General features: G+C 35.1%; 1 protein-coding gene across 1 annotated transcript; it reads right to left on the reverse strand.

Moving 5' to 3' along the window:
* Positions 1-111: 111 nt before the first annotated feature.
* LOC111786787 (elongator complex protein 4-like) lies at positions 112-1758 on the reverse strand (the record flags this gene model as incomplete). Its single annotated transcript, XM_023667012.1, has 5 exons — positions 112-457; positions 787-878; positions 950-1109; positions 1329-1407; positions 1700-1758. Coding segments are annotated over 5 exons (558 nt in total), but the record flags the coding sequence as incomplete, so codon positions are not given.
* Between the last annotated feature and the right edge of the window lie 6 nt (positions 1759-1764).

A 1764-nucleotide genomic window follows, 5' to 3' on the forward strand; every position in this document is an offset into this window, starting at 1 on the left:
TTTTTTTTTTTTTTTTTTTTTTTTTTTTTTTTTTTAACAGAGGAAGTCTATATACATTTCATATAATCATAACTCAATTATCAATTATTATTAGATCCTATGACCATACACTGATGTTCAAACAATTATCCATTTCTTTTACTCTTGAAAGGAATGTTTATAATACAGGAATGAAGGCCAAAGAAATGGGGGGAAAATATAAACATTCAACGATCAATATCATCCTAAACTTCAAATTTAACTTAAAAAATTCCACTCTCAAATTTCTTATGCTAATATCATTTAGAAACTAAAAGTCGAGAGAACCTGTCTTGGAGGACCCAGAACAACTCGCAGTAGAGCCATATGAGCTCCCGGTTGAACCATCAACAGGCGCTTGATTAAGACATTCTAAAACTAAAAACCTTCTCTTTTGCAACTTTATAGAGAATGTAGTCGCCTCAAGAATTCTTGGAACCTGCAATCAAATTTTGGATCCATGAGCATGATGTAAAAGCCAGCTAAAAAGGAGATATCAGTCATATAGGAAATTAAACCAACCCAAAGAGTAATGCGCGTATCAACCCCAATAAGAAATAAATACATTAGAACGCTATCTACGGCTTTAAGAGTCGATAACCATTCAGAGCTACTAGCAAATATTGCACTCAATCATGGCACATGATTGAAGTATGGACCAAAACCAATAGAAATATGCAGAACAGTGAAGTAACAAGCATTGGAAGAAAATTTTGCACAAGCAGCATTTCATCGTTGGGTCCATTCCTAAGTTACAGGTATGCATACCTGCGTATTGATTTGAGCCACTTTATGAATATTGAGAAGGCCAACCATGTCTTGGTAACCAGTGAGGAGATTTGCTAATTCCTTATCCTCATCTGCAATAGTTTTAGTCAATATCTCATTGATGCTAGAGACAATAAGGCAAATTGAGATGCTACGTCTAAACCTGGGATTGCCTTGACAGAAAGCAAGGTATCTGCCATGTGCTGCCATCTTTTAGAGAAGGATGGCAAAAGAAGGGAAGGCGAAAACGTCACCACAGCTACTGCATTTGAGGACCTTAGCATGCTTTTCAGAGACCTTAAAAAGGAAAGCATTTCCCATTCCTGCAGCACCAGCTTTACAATGAGAGCTCAAATAATCGAGAAAAAAAAAGAAAAACACTTGTTTTAAATTTTAGATTACCGACAGAGGTTTTTTTTTAATCCAATACCCCGTTTCATATCTTCTATGGAGGAAAGTGAGCACAGAGATTTATCAAGTATAATGGAGCAAACAATCATTATAATGGTAACCAAAGAGCGTAAATTCAATTTGTCACTAACCATGTTGGAATGATCACATTGTGGAGCACATAACGATTGAATGGAAATACGGCCAGCAGAGGATATATTGCCGTCATTTCTGGAATTGTCATGTGACAACAAAGTAAGTACAATATATTGTCAGCAACAAAGGAAGATGATCATCCAGATAAAGGAACAGAATGAACACATTTAAATATGTAAAAAATGAAAATTAAAATGAACTTCAGGCTACCCCAATTGACAGATTCACATTTTCTTTAATTTTCATACGTAAATAAGAGAATGCACAAGGTTAAGGTTACAGAGCAGTACAGATGAAAGAGGACCTCAACAGATAAAATATTTAATTCAATCCCTAATTCAGGCATTATATCAGATAAATTCCACACCTCTCACAATCTAGCAAAGAAGTCTTCTTGAATACCAAATCTGAAAATGGGATAAACCATTGATG

This window comes from Cucurbita pepo, unplaced genomic scaffold (genome assembly GCF_002806865.2).
Source record: "Cucurbita pepo subsp. pepo cultivar mu-cu-16 unplaced genomic scaffold, ASM280686v2 Cp4.1_scaffold002779, whole genome shotgun sequence".
Lineage (NCBI taxonomy): Eukaryota > Viridiplantae > Streptophyta > Magnoliopsida > Cucurbitales > Cucurbitaceae > Cucurbita > Cucurbita pepo.